The sequence below is a fragment of the Leptodactylus fuscus genome, chromosome 7, assembly GCF_031893055.1.
Source record: "Leptodactylus fuscus isolate aLepFus1 chromosome 7, aLepFus1.hap2, whole genome shotgun sequence".
Lineage (NCBI taxonomy): Eukaryota > Metazoa > Chordata > Amphibia > Anura > Leptodactylidae > Leptodactylus > Leptodactylus fuscus.
In genome coordinates, this window is record NC_134271.1 from 40,439,975 (window position 1) to 40,464,456 (window position 24,482).

Here is a 24,482-nt window from a genome sequence, read left to right on the forward strand (position 1 = left end):
TATACTACATGTGGCAGTGCCTACTAGGATTAGTTATTCTTATTCTATACTACATGTGGCAGTGCCTACTAGGATTGGTTATTCTTATTCTAAACTACATGTGGCAGTGCCTACTAGGAGTGGCTATTTTTATTCTATACAACATATGGCAGTGCCTACTAGGAGTGGCTATTCTTATTCTATACTACATGTGGCAGTGCCTACTAGGAGTGGCTATTCTTATTCTATACTACATGTGGCAGTGCCTACTAGGATTGGTTATTCTTATTCTATACTACATGTGGCAGTGCCTACTAGGATTGGTTATTCTTATTCTATACTACATGTGGCAGTGCCTACTAGGAGTGGCTATTCTTATTCTATACTACATGTGGCTGGCCTCTTCATCATTAGCAATAATTGGGAAGGGGGATTCAAAAAGACCCTGAGGGGCTGCAGCCGGAAGTCAGCGCCACAAATGACTTATAGATATTGTCACTTTTTTCTTGAATGTGTAAGTTACAAATCTGCCATATGAGAATTTGTCTTTATTCTTCGCCAACCATTTGGTTTTGACTAGATGACTCATAAGGGATTCTGACCTGCTATTCCTTGAGGGTTGATTTGTTTTTACACTATTTTAAAATAGTTTCTGCTTGGACTCGATGAACCAGCAGATGGTTTGCTTGAATAGATTGGAGAGATAGTAATTAGAGATGGAAGATTCCCTCGAGTTCTTTTGTATATGGCTAGACTGCACAGACATAGGACTTCTCCAAGGTGCTGAATAAAGTGTGTGAATTTTTTTTCTCCTAGAGTTTTTATATTATTGATCACATATGAGGGGACTATTCCAGGTCTCAAAGTCACATAGATGACCAACTTCATTTATATCCTATTAATGAATTTGTGCGGCTACCTATGATAAGGGGCAAAACGGTGGCTCAGTGGGTAGCATTGCAGCATTACTGCACTGGAGTCCTGGGTTCAAATCCTGCAAGGAAGTATTATGTTCTCCCCATGTTTGCGTGGATTTCCTCCAATACTCAAAAGACATATTTAATAAGGAAAAAATGTACATTGTGAGCACTCACAATCTACATTAAAAAAAAACAACTACCTATGTTATAATAATAAATTTTATTTATATAGCGCCAACATATTCCGCAGCGCTGTACAATTTGTAGGGTTCAAATACAGACAGAAAGATACATTACAAAGAAAGTCATTTCACACATTGGGACTGAGGGCCCTGCTCGTAAGAGCTTACAATCTATGAGGTAGAGGGGGTGACACAAGAGGTAGCAGGGGCGGTATTGCTTATGCAGAAGTCAGACACTTTCGTAATAGAGGTGACTGTCATTACATAAACATAAGACTTTATGAGCCGTCGACAGTCATGTCCTTTAACATGTGGATGGAGCTTGGACCTATGAAGTTAGCATGAGATAACATCATATCATGTGGGGAAATGTGGGAGCGGGGACAGAGGAGGGTTAAGGGTTTACGTTAGAAATTGTGATAGGCCTGTCTGAAAAGATGTGTCTTTAGTTTGCGTTTGAAACTGTAGAAATTGGGAGTTAATCTGATTGTCCGGGGTACAGCATTCCAGAGAAGTGGTGCAGCTCGGGAGAAGTCTTGTATACGAGCGTGGGAGGTTCTGATAATAGAGGATGTGTTAGGTCATTGAGTGAACGGAGAACATGGGTTGGGCGGTAGACAGAGATGAGGGAGGAAATGTATGGAGGTGCGGCATTATGGAGAGCCTTTATGTTATGTGCGGCATTTACTGTTATGTGCGGCATTTACTGAGCAATTTACTGCTGATAAAACTGGCACAGCAGATATGTTCCTATAGGTGGTGCCAGAGGAAGAGAATCTTCTGAAGGGGAAATTATATACAGTGACAAGTACTAGTTAATTAGGCATTTACTTTGCTGTTGGAATGAGAGGAGGACACCAGGTAAGGACAAGGGTAAGGTAACAGAGGCAGTTACATGTTGCAACAAATCCACCACAATGTTTGGCTTATTGTTGAGGCCACACTTGGCAAAAAAAATGTGTTTTTTGTTGTGTTGTTTTGAGCCAGTGGGTGAATTTATAACGAATAATTAATGAATGAATAACTAGCACTATAACCCCCAGATATAAAACTTTCCACCTCCATTAACATAACAAGGATGAAATGGCAAATACTCAATTGGAGAAGAGAGAGTAAGGGCTCGTTCACATCAGTGTTGTGAACTCCGTTATGCAGGTTTCCGTTTCCTGCCTAAAACAGAGGCAGGAGACGGAAACCTGCAGGAGTCTGTCTCACCCATTCATTTGAATGGGTGAGAGAGATGTCCGGCCATGAGCGGCGGTGAGCGTTTTATGATCTCCGCCGCGAAACCGGGTTTTATAATCCGGACACAGAGTTGGACATGCAGTACTCTGTGTCCGGATAAAAAAAAATCCGGTTTCGCGGCGGAGAGCATAAAACGCTCACCGCCGCTCATGGCCGGACCCGGTCTGTGCTTTTCGTCTTCTGGCATACAGAAGACGGAAAGCACAGAACGGAAAGAAGAACGCAGGTGTGAACCTAGCGTCAGGAGGAAATAAGTGATGCTAGTGCTATTTGAATACTTGGATAAGAACGAGTAAGATATATGGACTGATGTCCCAAGTTTTATATATAGAAGGGTAGGTTTCCATAACTTCTCACCAAAAGGATAACCGCTAATATCATAGATGCCTTTCTATTGAGAGAGCCAAAGGTGACGCCTACATGCGGTGCACCCAGCCAATGAGCTTAGCTCTCAAGAACGGAAAAAGCAAGTTATGTACAGGAAGGAAGCAAATAGAGTGAAGCCCGGATCTGAAGCAGACAATATTAATGAAGTCTAGTCATAGGTAAAAGTAGCGTGCCGAGGCGTTTCCCTTTTTTACCAGGTTCATCAGTTGAAAAATACAGAGGTCTGTTCTGAGCAATAGTCAGAACAGCAGTGGTGCCGGTAGCTAGAGTATGGGGGCTTATATTTGTAGTTCCACCCCTCAAAAAACCATGTGGTCTCATCCAGTTTTTACAGCCGTCTTGCAACTGAGGGGCACCCATTTTCACGGATCTTCCATATATTTGAGTGCATGGATGGATCCATGAAAACCGACAAAAAATATGACATGACCTATATTTTGACGCTCCATTGCAACAGACCATCAAAATAATGGTCATGCGAATAGCCCCATTCACTGACATTGAATTCCGTGTCAATGAGGCATGATGCATTTTTTCTTACATTTTTTTTATAGCCAAAGTCAGAAGTCACTTGTACGGAAGTAGAAGTATAAGAACTTCCATTATATTTCCCATTCCTTTTGTAGCCATTCTTGACTTTGGTTCAAAAAACAATAGCAAAATCTGCAACAGAAAAGGCTGAGTTTCTGCAATGTGGGGCCTTAACCTAAGAATAGCTTTATATGGGTATGGCCAACTTAAAGGAACCTGTCATTTTTCTTTTTCCACCCTAAACTGGACCCAGAGTGAGCAGCATCAAGTAATGACCTTTCCTATGGCGCCTCTCACCAAGATTTCTGTTCCTGAATGTCAAGCTATAAGCTTAGATTAGCATATGCAAATTTACCTTAAGTAGTCACAGGAACAGGGAGCAGCTTTGTCTAGTCATGCATAGATCGCTAAATCAGAGTTTTTATTATTATTATTATTATTTATTTATATAGCACCATTAATTCCATGGTGCTTTACATTTGGGGGTTACATACAATACACAGAATATACAGGTAGATATAATGCTAACAATGACCGACTGGCACAGTGGGGTAGAGGGCCCTGCCCGCGAGGGCTTACAATCTATGAGGGAAGGGGGTAGAGACAGAAGGAGCGGGGGAGACTGTACAGATGGGGGTGCGGTGATAGTGTAAGTTTTTGATGTAGTTTTTGATGTAGATGCCTGTGAGTGCTGGTGCTGCTCCAGCTCAATGCCCACCACTGGTATGAGAATATTTCACTGCCCACCACTGGTATGAGAATATTTCACTGCCCACCACTGGTATGAGAATATTTCACTGCCCACCACTGGTATGAGAATATTTCACTTTGCTTATTTATCTTCACAGGTGTACGAGAAGGGAACTAATGTTGACCAGTTTGTAACACGGTTTCTACTAAAGGAGACAGCCAATCAGATTCAGTCTCTTCTCAGCTCAGTGGAAAGTGCAGTAGATGCCATAGATGAGCAAACTAATCCGATCAGGTGAGTTACCTAGAAATGTAGTTAACCAATGTACTGGTATTTAACTTATAGAAAAAATATGTGCAATATTGCATAATTAACAGTTCCCTAAACAAGTAATTTAACTGAAATTGAGATGGGGAAACCTCTCATAGAACTACAGGACCGTACTGCGCATGCTCGTGTAAGCAGCCACAAAAAATGGCCGCCCTCATGTGAAGTCTGCTCTGCTCGCAGCCCGCTGGCAGAGCCGACTTGCGCATGCGTTGAATTTTGACCCCTCCCGCAACGGAAGAAGACACGTGAAGATGCCGTTGCTGAAGAAGATGGAGGCAGTACTGGAGAGCGTTCTCTTGCAGCATTGGGGATGCCCCCAGTGCTGTTTGAGTGCTGGGGCCTGCCCCCAGTGCTGCGAGAGAACTCATTTGCATACTGACAAATAACGGGATTTCAAGCGAACGGCGGCACAGAGAAGACATCGAAAGGTAGGAGAAGAATAGCCTTTCTTAAGGCTATTCCAACGTGTTAGTGAGGAAAAATTTGAATGTTTGAATGATAGGATCCCTTTAAATAACAGATTTTTTAAATATTTGCCCAGGCTGCAATACTGTATATGTTGAGCAGGAACAAAAAAACACTTAAGAAGAAAAGTTTTTTTTAGATTAACACTCTGTCATAGTATGTATCTGGTTAACAGAACCCCCCCCCCATTAAATAAGAGGTTGGGTTTTTTTGGGGGGGGGGGTTTCAGATTAGTGCAGGCTGCTACACCGTTATTTAAGAGTTATTTTGTTGTTTACCAAATATATAGATTTTGTAGATTTACACAGGTAGAATCAGTGCTTTGCTGTTAGGCCCCATTCACATCAGCGTTTGGGTTCACATCAGTGTTCAGGAATCCGCTTGGGGACTTCCTGAATGGAAACCTTTACGCAATAAAAAGCGATTACTTAAGGAAACCACATGGACCTCATAGATTATAATGGGGTCCGTGTGGTTTCCACTCTGTTTCCGAATGAAACATGCGGAGAGAAAAGTGCTGCTTGCAGTGCTTTTCTCTCTGCATGTTTCATACGGAAACAGAGCGGAAACCACACGGACCCCATTATAGTCTAACGGGTCTGCTGGTTTCCCAGGTAACCGCTTTTTAATCCCCAAGCAGACTTCCAGAACAGAAACCCGAACGCTGATATCAATGGTCAGAACAGCACTTTGTATGTATTTAAAAAAAAAAAAATCTTCACCATGACTGTAATACCTCGTGTTCAAGCCCACAGCACCTTGTATAGTGCAGTGATGGTAAACCTTTTAGAGACCGATTGCCCAAACTGCAACCCCAAACCACATAAATGATCCCTCTCTGGCTCGAGTGCCATAGTTCATCATCACGGGTATATCCCAGTCCTTTGGCTGAGAGCCTGGCAGCTGATGTCACGTGGTGCTAGATCATCACACGTGTCTCTTCTGTATTTCCTGCTAAATACACGTGGCTTTGGCCATTTTAGTTTGTCTGAGACTAGTCGGCATTTGTATGGTTTCTTTTAAAAGCCGAACAGTTTGTAATATTCGGGTCAAAACTGTTTTTTGATGAATTGGTTCGCCCATCTCTAATAAGGACATTATAATAACTGCACAAAAGCTCTGCTGAATACTCTGCATATAGCTCATAGGATACATGCAGGATGAATCGCTATAGCTACTACTTGAAATGCATTAAAAAGGGGCAGCACCTTGCAGGAATTTATGTCAGAAGCCGGAATACATTATAGCTGAAATCTAAACCAGGTCCTAGTTAGTGATATTTTGAGTTCCGACGCACTGAGTGCGAGAGATGCGCCCAATTTATACCTCATAAATTAAGCACTTTCCATTCCAGCACAGAAAAGATCAAGCATGAAATGCCAGCCTTGATAAATCTCCCCTAATTGATTCATACAGCAAAAGATGGTCAAGAAAGTCTGAATCCACAAATGAATGTGTGTCAGCTCTGCTAAGCCTTGCAAAATGGATAAAACTGAGTGTCAACCCCATATCTGGCTATCAAACAAAGATGGACAGGGGACAGTGGCATTGTGAATGACCCACCAAATTCATCTTAACATACAGGTTGACTTGAATTAGATTAGTTGCAGTATCATGTGGATGAATGGTGCATCAGACCTTAGGTAGACATTGGAACTATACTTGCATAAGATGCATTTTTACTAAGGATTGCGGTATCTTTGTGGCTGGTACCTTGAATGTGTTTGTTAGGAGTTAAGGTAAGAGGAAATTGGATTTACAAGAACTGAACACTGAGATAAGGAGCTCATTGCTGTTGTCCTTCAGACCTCAAAAAAGGTGGTGTTTAATTTAGACAGCAAAGTGGGTGGGTGACATCTCAATCAATGTTAAAGGGGTTGTCCCACCTCAAGGATCCTATCTATACTGGTAGCTTATATAAATTGAAGCCTTTTCCTAAACATATTGTTTTAAAAATTCTGCTTTGTTCTCCTCATATGTGACCTTATTCCTCCCATTGTTTACACAGCATTGCTATAATCACAGACCTATAGGACAAGTGATGTCACTCTCTCAATTGTTCAGCTAATTACAGTTTGCTGATAAAGCCAAGTCTGTTATCTCACTATGTAAACACACAGATAACACTGAGTCCATTCTGTACAAGCATATGCATATTATTTAATCTATGTAAGTGTTCTGTGTCCCGTTCAGCCAGAGGGAGAAGGGGGAGAGAAATACAGGAAGTGAGAAGAACAGACTGCAGGCAAAGCTGCTGCAACACTGAGATAGGAAAACCCATTTAAACGAATCGTTGCATCATGCTATGAAAATATAAGCTGTGTTTGAGCAGATGGGTGAGTATGCAGCAACCCAGCGGTTGTGTGGTAGAGAAAGGGATTTGTAGAGGAGCTCTGTATGGAGGTTATAGCCCTCTATTACAGTGTTCATGGTGATGGCGGCTTCTCCACCAAACCTCCCTCAAATTCTAGTACCGACACAGTGGCACAGTGAAGAGGAGATTGTATGTTGACAGTAGTAATCCCTTAGGCATACCCTCATGTGTCCCTTGGCTGGTGGATGTTGGGTGACCTTGGTTTTAGGATGCATTCACACTACGTTTACGGCAGCTTATTCTGAACGTAAAACACGTTCAGAATAAGCGGCGTCTAAAGCAGCTCCATTCATCTCTATGGGAGCCGGCATACGAGCGCTCCCCATAGAAATGAATGGGCTGCTTCTTTCACTCCGAGCAGTCCCATTGAAGTGAATGGGAAGTGCCGGCGTGTACGCTCCGGCATGAGCAGAGCTTACCGTATACGCCGGCACTTCCCATTCACTTCAATGGGACTGCTCGGAGTGAAAGAAGCAGCCCATTCATTTCTATGGGGAGCGCTCGTATGTCGGCTCCCATAGAGATGAATGGAGCTGCTTTAGACGCCGCTTATTCTGAACGTGTTTTTACGTTCAGAATAAGCTAGCGTTTACTCAGTGTGAATGCACCCTTAGTATGTAAATAATAAGTAGAAGACTTGAGTGCAGTTTAACATTTGTTGTTTCTTTCTAAAATTTCTCCAATGGAGTTGGAGCATGATTCCCCTCCATTACACCCTCAGATCGTTCCCACTCCGGGGTGCAAATCAACAAATGCTTTCTTTTAATGTATAGGACTTCAAGAGCGACCAGAATTCTAAGAGCTAAGAGGCCTGGTCAGTTCTCCTCACAGACTCATTCTGTCAGACCAACTGGCTTATCTATCTTAAGCTCCATTTCCCTACTGGAATCTTCTGTAGCGTCATCGGGAATCTGTTCTAAGAGGGTTTAGCACAGGGGCCTAGGTAAAGTTCTAGGGCCCGAAAGTTGATTTTGGGTCCCCAACAATTTCATTCACAACCGCCATCCCTGTCTGTAAGGGTAGATTGCTATCATGGCTATGATTCCCATTGCATGACCAAAGATCACCTTGTCACAATGCAACCTAGGGAACGTTGCGATTTTGACTAATAGTTGAAATAAAAAATTATATACTATTTGATATATATGCAAGTAGAAGTTGAGCACTTAGGGTTGAGCCGATCTTGACTTTTCAGGATCGATTTTAAAATCCGATTTCCGATCATTTTTCATTCGAACCCGATCTCGATCCCAATTCCGATCCCAAGGCAAGTCAATGGGATTTTTTAATTAATCGGAGATCAGATTTTAAAAGCAATCCTATTCACTATACAGCATGGAATCTAACAATTGTTAGAATCCATGCTGTGTAGTGAATCACTAAGTAGCGAGAGGATTTTTTTTTTAATCCTCCGGCTACTTAGTCCCCCCTGGTGTCCACTTACCTCCAGAAATGGCTGCTCCGGTGCCCGGTCCTTCTTGCTTCTTTGCTTGGTTAGGAGAGTGTGGACGGATTAGGAGAGTGTGGGCGGGTACTGGAAGGGGAGATGTCACGTCTCCCCGCCCACACTCTCCTAAGCCACAAGCCCCGCCTACCTAGTGCTTTAAACACTAACCTGGGAGGCGAGGCAAGAAGAAGGAGGGCACCGGAGCAGCCATCTCTAGAGGTAAGTAGCTGCTAGAGATGTTAGTTTAGCCTCCCAGTCCAATGAATGGAGGCAGTCGGCGTGCAGGGGGTTAAGGCCGTGTGCCGGCTGCTTCCATTCATTCCTATGGAACTGCAGCGGAGCCTTCACACTGAGTATACACTATATACTCAGTGTGAAGGCATTGTGGGAAATACTACCGATCTCGATCCCACCTAAAAAGATCGTGTTCGGAATTCTGATCGCGATCGTGAAATTTTCTTGATCGCCGATCGGAATCCGATTTTTTCCAAACACGATCGCTCAACCCTAGTCGCACTGTTATCACTCTTGGGGTTGCAATGTGACTATATTCAATTACATTAATGAAGGTGTCGTAAGGCAACATAGTAGTCTTTGAGTTGGGAAGCAACTCCTGCCACATGACCAATGTGTAGCCCCAGCTTAGCTTTTAGTGGCAGTGCTGGGGCGCTAAAGTGGCCCATTGATGCAGCAAAGCAATAATCCCCCCCAATTGGGGAGATAGTACATGTGTGTTCACGGTAGAGCTCCGCAGTGTAATGATACAGCCGTCCATACAAGTAAATGAGTCCAACCTGGGTATGAGAGAAAAAAGACCAATCAAATCTTCTCTGACACAAACAAATAACATAATATAAAGGAATGCAATAAAAACTGTAAAATAGCAGTGATGTCAATTAATAGGCAGATAGTTGACATATATAGATACTGAATAGGGGCAGAGATACTTAGTGTCAAGGGGAAAATACTGAAGTTATGACACTATTAAAACTGAGGTAGAGAAAGGCAAACACAAAGTATCAGGGACAATGGCACTTCTAAAAGCGACAAAGACGATAACAAAAGTACCTGAGATTTGGCGCCGTACAGACTGGAGTTTGATGCTGGTCTGGGTCATATGTCTCCATAGAGATGAGAATCGCGCAGTGTAACCATGGAAACTGTTGGAGCGTAACAGCAGAAAGATATTAAAAATGCCGCTTCTATTCAGGACACAAACTGTCTTGTAGAGCGAGATCTGTGAATAGCGTGCATAGGCTTCATCTAAGTCCAAGGCCTCTCTTCTACTTTTAGACTGCGTCCTCAGATTTGGACAATCCGACCTTCATGTTGATGCATACCAAGTGGCCTATATTAGTGATGGCTAAATATGTGACCATAGAAACACATTAACTGATATATCCGGGGGATGAGTCTTTTACTTGGCCAAATTCGGCAGTAGAATTTGTAAATTTGGCCCCATCCAGGTGGAGTTTTTCTACCTCTCATTCACTTCAATGGAAGGTATTAGGTGGAATCTGCTTGAAGATTGGGGATGACGCTTATTTTTCCTGCTAGCTGATCTGCTTTAGGGTTTTGTTACGTTTCCTCAACTTGAATGAATGAATTTGTCGCGCCACATTGTCATTTATTGAGAGGAAAAAAAAACTGAAGCTTCAGAGGTAACAACGCGTGGCACCATGGTAACTCTGCCCACGAATATGTGTTCAACAAAGCGCCATTGGAGGAGGGCGATGGTCCGTCTTTCCCAGTTTTGGAAAACTAGGTAAGCCAGGATCATGCTCCAATTTACAAACACTAGATTGGTGCTGAAGGCTTTGGTAGTAATCAGAAACCCAGGATTGAAAACTCAAGACAGCAACATTAACCCTTTAAACTTACAGACAGGTAAGCGGCATTAATAAAATCCAATATTCCAAATATTTATTTTTCCATGGGCCCATTTCAATTTATTATTGCAGGTTCAAGTTTACAAGGTACTGGTACTGGCACTAGAGGACCATTAGGATTTTTGCGTCAGTCTGTATCAGTTAACAGATTTTAGGACCTAACAGGAAATGTTTATTAAAATTTTGGGTAGTGTAGAAAAATACACAGTATTTTATGTTGTGTTAGAATAGATTATTATTATTATTATTATTTGTATTTATTTTTTTATTTTTTTGTAAGGGCAGACACCCCAATGTATCGTCACCGTGATGGGGATATGTTAGAATAGGTTATGTCATATTATTCCAGATTAGAGATCAGCAGTTTCCTAAAAAGTATTTAGTAAAACTGCTGATCTCTAATCTGAGCATCCCCCTTCCATCTCTAACTACTGACTTCCATCCGAATGTTGTAGAATTGGCTTTAGGTTTAGTAGAGAGGGATGTTGAAATATTTCAGTAATAAAATGTATAGCTGCAAGGAATTCCAGATGCTTGCACTGCAGATCTGTAGCGGAAATACAAAAATCAAGTTATAGTACAGAAAAGTTTAAAAAAAGCAGTAAATATTGGAAATCTCTGATTAAAGGGGGACTACTGGTCTGAATCACTTTCTCATCTCCTCAGGCACTAGTAGTATATCAATTTTGGTGTAGCAGAAAGGAAAAGTACTTTTTGCTTCTTACTTGTCCATCGTTCCAGTTATACTAACGTATTGTTAGACAATGCCTGCCATAAAGACGTGCACTTAGTTATCAGACTCAAATGAACATATAACTTAGGCGGCGTTCACACTGCCATCACTGTCCGCCCCGGGGTGTCCACTATAAACCCCGGGGAAACCGGACAGCAAACGGCTTGCGAGCGGTCGGCTTTAAAATCCATTTATGTAGGACTTTGTGTCCGCGGCAAAGAAATGGTTTCCAGGCAGAGAGGCTGAAAACGCGCACGGGCGGTCATCTTTGAAAACCCATGCGTTTTAAAGCCGACCGCTCGCAAGCTGTCTGCTGTCCGGTTTCCCCGGGGTTTACAGTGGACACCCCGGGGCGGACTGCAGCGGCAATGTGAATGCCCCCATATGCGCTCTTCTTCTTATCACAATAGCCTAACATAAGGGAATGGTGCTAGAAGATACTTGGTAGAACACGATCCAATGCCACCGTGTGAACAGATTTTAATATTATGTTGAAAATAAAGATTTTTTTGCTACATGAATTTTTTCAAGATTTGAGTGTAATAATTTCAAATGACTGATAAGACTTAACGGTTTTAATTTAATTTTGCATAAATCAATAATAGAAGCGAATATGTTATGAGAGAAAAATGCTTCTTTCTCTGTACGACAGGGCACTGCCAGAGTAGGGGTATACCTTTGTTATGTATGTCACTTTTGTAAATTTGGAGAAAAACTACTTTGATGTCTTATAGACATGAGGCAGTTGGTTCTCTGGGGCGGGCCTTCAGCTCTGGGTGCGCTGCTCTTACTGCTTAGGTAGATGATTGATGTCATAGCACAAGCAGGGGGTGGTAGGGGTCTGATCAGCAAGAGCAGTATTCCAGGGAGCTGAAGGTCCGCCTCCAGTGCACCAACTGCCTAATTTGTAGTTCAAAGTTGTTTGTTAAATCTACATAAGTGACAGTTGAGTATTCTTGAGGGAGGTGATCGACTTCCTTTAGGGTTCAGCATCACTATTATTTTTGGAGTGTAATGAAGTGGATCATATGTACTACTTGTGATTCACATGGCATAGGCAGGGTTCTCCAATATACATAAGCAGAACATTGGGGTCTTATGAACATGTGACTCCTGAGGCTTCAGGGGTCACAAGTTGGAACAATTGGCAATCTGTAGACACAGCCCCCCTGACTAAAGAGGCGGATAACATGTTTGTTAAGATACAACATTTGCAGTATTTGCATTTGTTTCAAGAACCAGACAGCTCTTTTAGGCTAAGACCCCACTCTGCAGAAATGCAGCTTTTTTTGTAGCAGATTTTGCTGCGTTTTTTTGAGCCAAAGCCAAAAATGGCTACCAGAGGAAAGCTCTTAGGGCTAGTTCACACGTGAACAAAGGGGCGGATTTTGACAGCGGATTTCGCTTCAAAATCCGCCCCTTTACAATAGTGGTCTATGTAGATTGCATTTTTTTTTTTCAGCTAGCAGACTTTTCTGCTAGCAGAAAAAAAGAAGCGACATGACCTTTCTTCAGACGGAAGCCGCGGCAGGCTGAGCTGCAGCTTCCGCCTAGCGGCAGCACCCTCCGATGTCGGCTCGTTCATTTGAGCTGGCTAAGGAGGGGAAAGCCGCGACCCCGTGTGAACGAGCCCTTATACTTCTACCTTCTGCTCAATCCACTCTTGACTTTGTCCCAAAAAACCGCAGCAAAATCTGCAACACAAAATGCTTCGTTTCCGCAATGTGGGGGGCTTAGCCTCACAAATCAAAAAAGGCAGAATATCCCTTTATTCAGATTTAGACTTGAGGGCAGAACGTCTTTAAAAGTTCATTGATATATTGTATGCTAAGATCAGTGGGATTTTTCTAGCTATTATTGAATGTTAAAGCAGTGCAGTGAAATGTAATGCATACTGAGGCATTCATTAGAGCGGGAGTATTGTATAACATGGATCAGTTGTTGCCAGCTTTTAATAACCTGCAGTTTTTCATACAGTAATAGTACATGAACCATATAATCCAATGTTACGGTACAGATCTTTCTGCAACAGCCAATGACCCAGACAAATGGCCACTGTGTGTTCTCTGCTACAAATCTGGAGTAACACATTTTCTTAGATTTTCGTTGCTTCTAGATAGACAGATCTTTCTAGCGGGCATGCAGGGCAGCCTGTGGAGAGCTCCATGCCAGGCGTAGCCTCATTTGCTGACAAATTGCTGAGGTTTTTGTGCTCAGCGGGACATTTAAATACTGTCACTAATTTCGGGAACATTATTTCAGAGCTGCTTTTGCTGTGATCCGTCTTAATCACCATGAAAGAAGAGAACATTCTCCTAGATATAGACAAAGGAGACGACTGAAAGACTTAGAACAAAGGCAAATTGATTGGATTTCTAGATGTAAATAATATTCCATTTATTATTAATTCTTTCTTCTGCAGACACTGCTATAAGGGATCTGGAATGAGCGATGGGTGGCATGAAGATCCTCTACCCACTTACCCTACGACTAGGAGTTCCACCAAGGATTTGAGGAAGAGCATAAAAAGCAGTGAGCACACAGTATTGTTCTTAACATATTTCTGTCTAATATACCCTGCCCATAAGCTAAACTGCATGTGAATATACTTCTCTGCCCCCTCCCCAGGCGCAGGCTATTCAAAATAAGCAAGTATTGAAGTTCGCTTTAAGAAAACAATCTGGCCCTTATTGTAAGACATGGATGTGCAATTTCACTGTGTTATTTCCCTGATACCACTGCCCATAATTCCACCATACAGTTCTAAGCTCTTTATGTGCCCTGAATCTGATGATCATCAGACACTACCATGGTTTTCTGTTAATCCTGTTGAATGTGTATACTGTGGTTTTTTGTGTATTCAGGCTGCTCAGATGTGAAAGAGGAAGGTCTAGAGGCGCAGATTAACCGACTGGCCGAGCTGATCGGAAGGCTGGAAAATAAGGTGATTTCTTGTCCTCTGGATGTGAACATGATGCATAGTGATGTAGCGACAGACAGCACTATGGGTTATATGGGTTACATGTGAAGTGACACAAATAATAATAATATCATTATTATGGCACTAGTTTATTTGCGGTATGATATATATATATATATATATATATATATATATATATATAATGTTATGGTTACATTAGAACAGCAATGAATAGTACAGCTGCCCTGTGTTCTGTCTTACACTGGTGAAGTAAACTAATGAGAATGTGCCAGAATTCTAGAGAAATTGGCACCAAGAAAATAACTAAATAATTAAGTTCTTGGCCAAAAAGAAGTGTTTCAATATGGGCAGATTATGTAAGTCTGAGGTACTGGCTAAAGGGGCTCTATCATCATATTTATGGACTATGAGCCACACATATGCTATTGCATAAGGCTATACAGGCCCCGCTAATCGTATTGTAAAAGACCCCCCCCCCCCCCCATTTTAAACTAAGACCCTAAAAACGAATATTCAAATCATACTTACCGTGCACAGTGGGCGGTTCGTGCACTGCTCGATGTCATCTTTTCTTCACGCCCTCCTCTGGTGTCTTCTGTCTGCAACGTCCTCCTGGGCTCGCTCCGGCGCCATTTATGTGAAGTATGTGCAGTACGGTCGCGCATTTCCATTCACAAAAATGACGCAGGAGCACTCCAGAGGGAACGCTACTGTGCACGCGTGTGATTTGGATGAAACCAGCTAGAAGAAATGAAGATGGAGGTGGGGAAGCAAGAGCCTAGGAGGACGTCACAGACCGAAGACACCAGAGGAAGGTGTAAGCGAAAGATGATGTCTAGCAGTGCACGAACCGCCCACCGTGCACGGTATGATTTGAATATTCATTTTTATGGTCTTATTTTAAAATGGGGGGGTCTTTTACAATATAATTAGCGGGGCCTGAATAGCCTTATTAAAGGCTATTCAGGCATATGTGTGGCTCATAGTCCATAAATATGATGATAGAGCCCCTTTACCTATATGATTTCCAGTTAAACAAACCTGGGCCTAGCGGGAAATTACCCCCCAAAATAAATACTATAAGTTGACAAACGCTCCCTCAAATTTGTGGATCTTAGGATACTTCTGAATGATGAGACCACTCCAGTGCAAGCACAAGGAAATGCAGACATTTGTTTTTTGTATCTGTAAAGTGGGGTTCAGAAGGGTTCTTTACTAATACTTAGAAAATAAATAATATATTTCTGAACAGTCTATTGGACTAAGACCATCACATTATGTTATATTACAGTAGCTGAATGGATGGTAATTGCTAGTTGGTTTTCTGCAACCGTTCACCTATAGGAGTCTTATACTTAATAGCTTATTGAAATTGTAAAGAAACCCATACTTTATCTCCCTAGGCTAGGACTATGTGGTATTTAGATAAAACGTTTGATCAGCACCATTCATGTAAAGTGCACTCTGGTGAGGAAGATAATAGTGGGGGTAGTAGTATGGTAAAGGGATATTGCTCAGTGAATTCTTATCCTATGGAGCTAGCAGACTTAGGAAGGAACATATTATCTATAAAGATCATTACATCCTTTACTTAGGCCTTAAAGACATTAAAGGGAGTCTGTCAGCACAAAAAGCATGGTGGCTGAATATACTGCGCATGCCCACCAAAGTCATCCACCACCCAGAAGCAGTGCACTTGGGCTTAAGAGCGAGGCACCGTCGTCCAAGCTTCAGAATGGAGGATGTCAGCGGCGGGGTATGCGCAGTTCATTCAGTACTGCACTTGCAGAACCCCATGAAAGGGCTTTGGTGTTCTTTGAAACGTGCTTTAGGGGCACTTACTCTACAGCACATACAGAAGCCCACACAGCAAAGTAAATACCCCTAAAGCCCTTTTCAACTCACTAGCATAATTATAAAACAACAAAATTCTCAGGAATGGAGCAGTAGTCAAATATAACATGGGCATGTTTGGGAACTGCGTGAAAAACCCTACAAGGTACTTTGGGATTCTTACAAGGCAAGCCTTCATCAGGCTCTATGGTACAAAAGTATAAATAATTATAAGTTAGAATACGATTGATAACAGTCCAGTCAAAATTAGATGATCCAAACTTTATTCACGAAATCCATTATGTGGGGGTAATCCCCTCAAGGAGCATGCTCTTGCAGCACAGGGGGACTGGTGGCAGATTGGAGCGGTATCCACCACTCTAATTATATCAGATGCCAAGCAGCAGTGTCTTCTGTTTGTTGAGACTGACTTCGGGATATATTAATGTCATTTTTCCTGCCAATAGACTTCCTTTCATGTGTGATAGATGCAGGACCTACCTCTGACACCCACAGCTATGAGGTGAACATGATGCTTATGTGCACAGGCCAAGACATCTGCATGTAAGGGTGAATAGTAAGATTTGACTGTGCACATGCACTGGTTTCACTCTCCTCTATTTGCAACCACCACTGGCTGCTTTGGAAACTACAAATCAAAAATCACAGAATTTTCAATAATGTTCAAATAAACAATTTAATGTGAACAATTCTCTTTAGAGACATGAAAGTGAGATGTGACAAGTGACATGAAAATACTCTCACTGACAAAAATAACACAACATAAAGGAGTTGTTGAAATGGAATGAAACGTAATATGTGTAAATATAATGATGATATACATGTTATTACAATATTAGAAAGGATTTGTTTATTGGGGAAAATTGTGCAATTTCATTGAGGTACAAGGTTAGATACAGTTGGGCAACGAAGCCTTGCCATGAGAGGCAGCCCATGTGGCTGTAGGATGTCCTGCTCGTATCACTATGGGTGATCAGCTGCTGTTTGTGATGGCTCAGTCACACCACAAGTTGAGCCTTTGGGTTGCTCCAAAAAAAAGCAGATTTGAAGCATTGACTACAAGACCTTCATACTTGAAGCCATCAGTCATTAGGTCCCAAACAGAACCTGAATTTGTCACTAAAGATGATCCAGTCCATAGATTTCGCGTTCATGACACCAATGGAAATGAAGGAGATGGTGGCTGACTGTCAATGGCAGGAAGCATAATGGGTACTATGACTTCAAATTTCCTTCTGTTAAGTGCCTGCAAATGGTTTGGACTGAGACAGGGGTATCGCCTGTTTTTGGATCGTGGATGAGTAAACTATGAATACTGTGCATGCTTGTTGGTGGATCGAACAATACTCTACTGGTGTTCTGTTTGCCATGACGGTGTTTTCTTCATTTAACCACTGTCTTTAAGTAATTCATAGAGTCATATGTAGAGTCAGACAAAGATCTCTAACCTGAGCCCTTGTTACAGATATATTGATTGTATTGATTGGTCGCCACTGACATTCTATTTCTGCTTTTGTAATGTTTTCTATGGCGTGAACAGTGTGAAAGTCTGACAAACGCCACTGGATTGCCTAACAATGGAGCCATCAAAATGGTGATGGATCCATGAGAACGAAAGCAATGATAGACATTTGAACAGAGCCTCAATGGCCCGGACACCATCCATGGAAATGCTATACAAACTATCAGGACAGGAGAGAGATTTATGCCGCTCCTGTATTGCGCTGATGTATCTAGCAGCCGACATTTTGAGCTGCATTTCAGAAAATCTGAAAATAATTCACACATTTTAAAAATAGCTACAACAAAGATAATACGAGAAAACATCCAGTTATGGCGTCCATTTTGTCATGTAAATCAAAGCTGATGAAAATGTAGCCTATTAAATAGGCACCAGATGTGTCCCAGTGAATAGATGAGCTGCGTTCTCTGCTTAGATGGTGAAATACTGCTCTGTACTTTGCATAAGTGACAGGTGAACTCTAACGGATTTAGCCTCATTTATGTGATATATTGTATTGTACTACTTCAGCTTTTATCCGACAATTTATGAAGAATATTATATGCATTTTCCAACTAGGATTGTGCTTGCAATGACAGAATGATTTAATATGAGACCTCATCTTTGCAGAAGCTTTACTCCATTCCTTTACGTAGCACTATTACTACCATCTTTCCCTTTGACTGCTCTGGAAATTATCTCTAGGGCTTTGCAAATTCTCTCTTGCTGCCTTTCATAGAAGCAGAATACAGGCTGTCATTAATGGACTGTAGACACTGGGGGTGTTGCCTCTAGTATGGTGATGGGATTGCAAGACATTTCATCCTATTAATATTATAAATGTGAAAGTTTGTGGGTTTGTGAGTTTGGATGTTCGGATGTTTGTTCCTCAATCACGGAAAAACCGCTCGACCGATTTGGCTGAAATTTTCCACAAACATAGTTAATACACCCGATTGCGCAATAGGCTACTTTTTGTCACAATAGCGCACATACGTTTGTGCCAGGACCCCCACAAACCCCAAACTCACACCACCATCTCTGCAATCTCACACACTTTGGACCATAGCAAGCCACAAAATTCATATTGCCCTCTACAGCCTCGCCCCTAACCCCACACAATCACACTCACATATACTTTACCACTTTGCCCCTCACCTTAACGATACTCCAGGAGGCGCTCTTTAACGCTCCGGAGCAGCCATGTTTGCCGACCCCCACCGCTCTGACAATCCGCGACACCGCCCACCCATGTCAATACCACTAGGAGGTCTAATAAATGCAAAAAAAAAAGTTTACAAAAAGTAAAAAAAAATATTAAAAAAAATAAATAAAAAGGATTAAAAATTCAAATCACCCCCCTTTCCCTAGAACACATATAAAAGTAGTTAAATACTGTGACACCCCTACATGTTAGGTATCCCCGCGTCCAAAATCGTCCGCTCTACAAAGTTATACAAACATTTTTCCTGTTCGGTAAACACTGTAGCGGGAAAAATGGTCAAAAGTGCCAAACCGCCATTTTTTCACTGTTTTGATTCTGATAAAAAATTGAATAAAAAGTGATCAAAGCAATAACAATTCCCGAAAATGGTAGAACTACAAAGTACACCCGGTCCCGCAAAAAAAGACGCCCTATACATCCCCGTACACGGATGTATAAAAAAGTTACGGCTGTCGGAATATGGCGACTTTTCAAAAAATAATTTTTTAACAGTTTGGGATTTTTTTAAGGGGTCAAAATGTAAATAAAACCATATAAATTTGGTATCCCCAGAATCGTAACGAAACACAGAATACAGGGGACATGTCATTTTTTCTGCACAGTGAACGCTGTAAAACCAAAGCCCGTAAGAAAGTCGCAGAAATGCATTTTTTCTTCAAATCCACCCCATTCAGAATTTTTTCCCTGCTTCCCAGGACATTATATAGAATAAATAATGGTGGCATCATGAAGAAAAATTTGTCCCAGGAAAAATTAAGACCTCATATGGCTCTGGGAGCGGAGAAATAAAAAAGTTATGGGGTTTAGAAGGAGGGGAGTCAAAAACGAAAATCAAAAAATGCCATCGGCGGGAAAGGGTTAACTTCAAATACTTCTGTCCCAAAGTCACTATGTAAAGTTTCTCACAACACCGTATATATAGCAGCTCTAATACAAATTACCTTCAACACAAAAGTCTCACGTATTCTCTGAATTAGAGCAAAAACAAGATACAAAGTTACATTTCATATCCCATACCTTATACACAGTACGAAAACCTTACCCACACCTGTATATACCCACTTCTACAATCACCGCAGACGAAGTCGCGGGTAACAGCTAGTAGTCATATATATGACAGTTCAATAAGAATGCAAGTTTTTTTCCGTATGTTACCCCTTTATTAATGCTTTTCCATAACCAATACAGAAATAGGGCTAATGGGGCTGGGGAATTGGTTGAGCAGTGGCACAACTACCACCGTAGCAGTAGTGGCTGCAACGGGGCCCATGGTCTTAGGCAGCATAATGAAGAATGGAAGAGTCCTGAAGACCCATGCCAGAGCGCAGGACTGGTGAGTAACACTGGTTTTTATGTTTGATCACTTTTCCTGGACCTCTGCTTATTATTTTTGGGGTCTGAAGAGACCCCTGAGTATGATAATAGTTTTTGGGGGGTGAACCCCAAAATTTTCAGACACTGTAGGGACCACTGTGGGTCATTATACTGTGTGAAGGAGTCACTGTGGGTCATTATTCTGTGTGAAGGGGTCACTGTGGGACATTATACTGTGGAGGGGCTGCTTTGGAACATTATACTGTGTGAAGGGGCCAACATGGAACATTATATTTTCTAAAGGGGCCATTATATGTCGAACACTATATAGGGTATTATACCAAATAGGGGTCAGGAAAGGGCACACTATGCAATGTAAGGGCAGGGGGGCTAAATCAAAAGTTTGCCATGGGGCTCATTTTTTGCTAGTTATGCCCCTGTGGTTGACCATAGTGTGAACATCTCGCATCAGGACTGGTCTCAAGGAATTGGCACACAAATGGCAATATGCAGTCCAGGACAATATAAGGTCCCAATGATTATTATCATTACGGAACAGGAAAGAATAGGTCAACATTAAAAGGCTGTAGGGCCAAACATACTTGAAGGATAAGAAGGATTATTTTAGAAAATAGGAGGTTGTGGGGTTGTACTCCCTCCAACACTCTTACAGTCATCTTTTGCACGTGATGTACTCAGGAGCTCCAGATATGTGGTTGAGGAGGAAAAACTACAGCAATAAAATCATGCCTTTTTATGGAGTCAAGAGAGGAGGGAGGGGGGCTGCTTTCAGTCACATCACCCGAGATTAGAACCAGGACAGAATTCTTGGGTCCCCCAGAGAAAGTCAGTTAAATTTAACTTCCTGGACAACCCCTTTAAAGATACTGCTTCCATAGGAATTTAGAGGGTAAGTAGCAGCCAAGTGCTGTTTATTAAATGCCTCTATGTAATACTGAACAATGAAGATTGCTTCCTGAACACTTTTGAGTGTTTCTTATGTAATTTGAGCTGCTGATAATGAAAATCACCTCGAAGTTTTCCTGTCGCCTACCATTTTTTAGAAATCTTCTGTTTTAGCAATTATTTTCATATTTTCAGGCTGTTCAATTATCCACAATATACAGTATGTCTGGTGAGCCTCATCTTATAACATACTCAGAAATGAATGACTTGGTCCAGGACTTAAGTTTGTCAAAAACAAATGCAGAGTTACTGGCTTCAAGAATTCAAGGATGGCATTTGCTGTCACGTGGTTCAAAGTTTCTGTCTTTCGAAGCCGCCGGGAAGATTTAACACCATTTTTTGAACAGGCTGACAACCTGTGTTTCTGCACAGACATTGATGGGTTGTTCACAGCTTTGGGTTGTGTGCATCAGCTGAATCAGTGGTGTCTCCTTATTGACTGAGCAGTGTTAAGTCTCAAGGCTGTCTTGTTACACAATGGTAATGTTCATCCTTCAATACCTGCTGGCTTTGCTGCACACATGAAATAAACATACAAGAACATGGAATTGTTGTTGAAACACATCAAGTACAACAACTACAACTGGACCATCTGTGGAGATGTAAAAGTAGTGGCCCTGCTGCTTGGATTGCAGCTCGGATTTACCAAGTATTGCTGTTTCATTTGCGAATGGAACAACTGTGCTAAGCAGTCACATTACAGAAGAAGGAAGTGGCCAATCCGTAACCAGTTGACTCCAGGACAGAAAAATTTTGCACATGAAGCACTTGTAGACCCAGCAATGATATCTCTGCCTCCCGTTCACATAAAACTTGGGCTGCTGAAAAATTTTGTAAAAGCAATGAAGAAGGAAGCAGAATGTATTCGTTTTTTGAGACAAATGTTCCTGGGAATAACCAATGCTAAGAATAAGGTTGGTCCACAAATCTGGGGCCTGAGACAATTGCTTGGAAGTCTTTCAAGGATGTTTCAGATAATTTCCTTGGCAACAATCGAGCACCAAACTACATCGAGTTGGATGACAACTTTCTTGAAGCTTACAAAGCGATGAAGTGCAACATGTCATTGAAAATTCATTTTCTGCATTATCATTTGAATTTTTTCCCTGCAAATCTTGGTGTAGTCAGTGACGAACATGGCGAACAGTTTCACCGGTATATTGCCATGATGGGAAAGCGTTATGAAGGCTACTGGAATCCATCAATGCTAGCTGATAGTGATGAACGAATGCCGTTCGATCAAATAGGTATTCGATCGAATATCAGGCCATGCGGCAAACACAATAAAGATTCGTATCCCCTCCCACCTTCCCTGGCGCGTTTTTTGCACCAATACCTGTGCAGGGGAGGTGGAACAGGAACTACGACAACGTAGACATTGAAAAAAATTGAAAAAACCCATTGGCTGCCGAAAACATGTGACTTCCAATTTATAAGAATGGCGTCCGCCATCTTCGTTTCATTTTCCGGCTTTGAGACAGAGGGACAGACGTGCTGCTGAGGGCTAGAGAGGATTAGCTTCTAATAGGCAGGGAAAAACGGAAGAAAAACAACAGCTCTTTTCAGAGCTATACTGCAGGGAGAGGAGTCGATCTTTCCACAGGGTGTCCCCCCGAAAACTAACAGGGATAAAGAGCAATTAGGTCCGGCTATATACGTTCAACCCAGCTTTCCACAGGGTGTCCCCCCAAACACCTAACAGGGATACAGAGCAATTAGGTCCGGCTATGTATGCTCAATCCAGATATCCACGTTGTGTACCCCCAAAACCTAAGTGGGATACACAGAAATTCACTCAGTCCATGTATGCTCAAACCTGTTTTTAATGCTGTACCCCCCAAAGCTAAATGGGATACACAGCAATTCAGTCAGTCCATATACGTGAAATCTAGCTTTCCAATGCTGTACCTCCCAAAGCTAAGTGGGATAAACAGCCATTCAGTCAGTCCATGCATTCTCAAACCTGTTTTTAAAGCTGTACCCCCCAAACCTAAGTGGGATACACAGCAATTCAGTAAGGCTATATAAGCTCAATCCAATATTGTTTGCTCTCCATAATGTGAACTATGCCTTTGAAGTCAGCCATGTGTGCTAGTGTGTTTAGTGTGTTACTTGGCATGACTTCGTTGCCCCCAACTGTAAGGGTCACTCTCCACTTCCTCCATTTTCCACTCCCCTTCACACCATCTGTGCTAAAGCAATGGGATGCACTGAACTTCACCCTATAGCCTCGTGTGGGACAGTGACATGAAATGCCACTTCATCCCCCTCGTCTTCCTCCGCCAGCCAATGGTGCGAAGATGACAGGAGTGTGCTCTGAATGTTTTCAGTCTAGCAGAGGCTACTTTTCACTAACGAAAATGGCCGCACTTTGACCAGTATATCAGGCACAATGGTGTAGGTTTCAAAGAACCTTTGCACCAACAAGTTGAAAACGTAGGCCATGTATGGACTGTGTTTGAGTCTGGCAAGCTCCAGATCTTATACCAGGTTCCGGCCATTATCTCACATGCCAACATGCCTGTGCCCAGGTGCAGCGGGGAAATCACTTTGCCGTCACATCAAGGATGGCATCCCCAACCTAGCTGACCCTCTTCGTGGACTCCTCAAAGACACGCAAGATCTCGCATAAGTCTGCCAACATGGGCGAGTTTTGCGCAAGTGGCTAGTACACGGAAAATCTTTGGCCTTGCTGCCTCTGGACATGCCTCTGCCTCTAGCCACCTTTTTTGCTGCTGTGCTTGCCTCCACATCTACACTGCTTTCCCCCCTAGACATCACCCCTGTCCATGCCTCTGCCTCTAGCCACCTTTTTCCTGCTTAGCTTGCCTCCACATCTACACTGCTTTCCCCACTAGACATCACCCCTCTCCATATAGGGTCGGTGGCCTTGTCGTCCACCAACTCCTCTTCCAATTTCGCACTCTCCTCTGACTGCAAACCGCACATAACCACAGCTTGCCCTGATGGTAACTGTATCTCGTTATCATCACTGAGGCCCAGAAACGCCAGTTGCGGGTCCACAACCACAAAATTGGTAGGAAATGGCGGATGCTCCAGTATTTGGGCATCAGGACACACAGAGTCGTCTGGTAGCTCCTGCGATTCGGGAATTGGTTCAACAGAGGGAGAGACAGTAAAAGGACCCGAAAATAGATCCTGGGAGGGGGCAAGGGTGGGATGACTCTATTGGGAAGATTAGGCATGTTGGGAGGAAGGAGGGGCAGACTCTTGGGTATGAACACGACTACAGGTAGTGGCTGACTGGCTGGTGGAAAAGCAGCTGGAAGCATTATCCTCTAGCCATTGTAACACCTGTTCCTGGTGCTCGGGCCTGGTCTGCGTTGTACCCTGCTTAATGCAGCTGTCATATCAGGAATTGTGATGAGTACATGCTAATGTTTCTTTCGGTTTAAAGTTATGTTTCTGTCCATATTAATGTAGAGGAAAGAAGTTTTCAAATTATTTATCCACTTTCATAGGGGTCCTAGTGAGTTTGTAAAGTGTC

The 24,482-nt window shown here is 42.4% G+C and overlaps 1 protein-coding gene across 2 annotated transcripts in view; it reads left to right on the top strand.

Moving 5' to 3' along the window:
- Positions 1-24,482, top strand: part of NECAB2 (N-terminal EF-hand calcium binding protein 2) — a 181,772-nt gene that overhangs the window by 144,422 nt on the left and 12,868 nt on the right. For both annotated transcript variants that reach the window (XR_012717232.1, XM_075281816.1), the window contains exons 6-8: positions 4,093-4,229; positions 13,596-13,705; positions 14,038-14,117. Coding sequence is in view for 1 of the 2 variants with exons in the window: in XM_075281816.1 (XP_075137917.1) it covers positions 4,093-4,229; positions 13,596-13,705; positions 14,038-14,117 (327 nt within the window). In the remaining variant the exon portion in view is untranslated. The remainder of the gene's footprint in view (positions 1-4,092; positions 4,230-13,595; positions 13,706-14,037; positions 14,118-24,482) is intronic.